Raw genomic sequence first — 770 nt, 5'->3', positions numbered from 1 at the left:
CAACAGGATTTGACTGTTGGATCATTATGAAAGTGCCCCATTCTTCAGGAAGTGCGTCAACCAGCTTATCAATGTAATCATAATCAGGCTTGTCAATGCCAAATCTTTTCATTTCATTCACCAAGTGGCAATATCTCTCAACCAATTGTGCAAAAGTTTCCCCTTTAACTAGAGCAAAGATATCAAACTCTTTCTTCAGCAGTGCTATCTTGCTTTTCCTCATATCAGGGTTTCCTCTGTCCTTTTTTAGTAGAGCTTGCCAAATTGAGTAGCACGAGCCATTGTGTTGTAGTAATTTAAAATTTTCAGCTTTAATGGCTTGTTGAAACAAATTCAACATCTTCTTTTCTCTTAAGAACTGATCTTTGTCACCTTCAGCAATTTGTGACAACCTGTAATTGCTCCCATTCTCATTCTTCGGGATAATGTATTCTTCCTCAACAGCCGTCCACGTCTCGTAGTTCAAAGCTTGTACGTATGTTTCAAACTTGTCAGCCCAAGATGGATAATCTTCCATACGAAGAAGCTTAGGTGGCTTGTTTGAAGTTCCCATTTCGTTCTCGAGATTAATGCTCTGAAGCAATGCAGAATGCTGTGACACAAACGCAGTAAGTTTTCCATTTTGGTCAAAGAAGGTCAATGTATAAGTTTTGCTCTTGGTCAACGGATATGTAAGAAAGTTAACGTATAAGTATGGAATGTATATGTTTGTTAACGGATAAGTGTACGTCAACGTATAAGAAGTGGTCAACGTATATGTATACAAACGT

At 38.1% G+C, this 770-nt stretch overlaps 1 protein-coding gene across 1 annotated transcript; it reads right to left on the bottom strand.

Moving 5' to 3' along the window:
- Positions 1-14: 14 nt before the first annotated feature.
- LOC143568067 (uncharacterized) lies at positions 15-553 on the bottom strand (the record flags this gene model as incomplete). Its single annotated transcript, XM_077054308.1, has 1 exon — positions 15-553. A coding segment is annotated over exon 1 (539 nt), but the record flags the coding sequence as incomplete, so codon positions are not given.
- Between the last annotated feature and the right edge of the window lie 217 nt (positions 554-770).

This window comes from Bidens hawaiensis, unplaced genomic scaffold (genome assembly GCF_021521415.1).
Source record: "Bidens hawaiensis isolate Kalapana, Puna unplaced genomic scaffold, B.hawaiensis_p1.1 tig00023796_1, whole genome shotgun sequence".
NCBI classification, from domain to species: Eukaryota; Viridiplantae; Streptophyta; class Magnoliopsida; order Asterales; family Asteraceae; genus Bidens; species Bidens hawaiensis.
The sequence above is the reverse complement of the archived record's forward strand: the minus strand, read 5'-3'. Positions and strand labels throughout refer to the sequence as shown.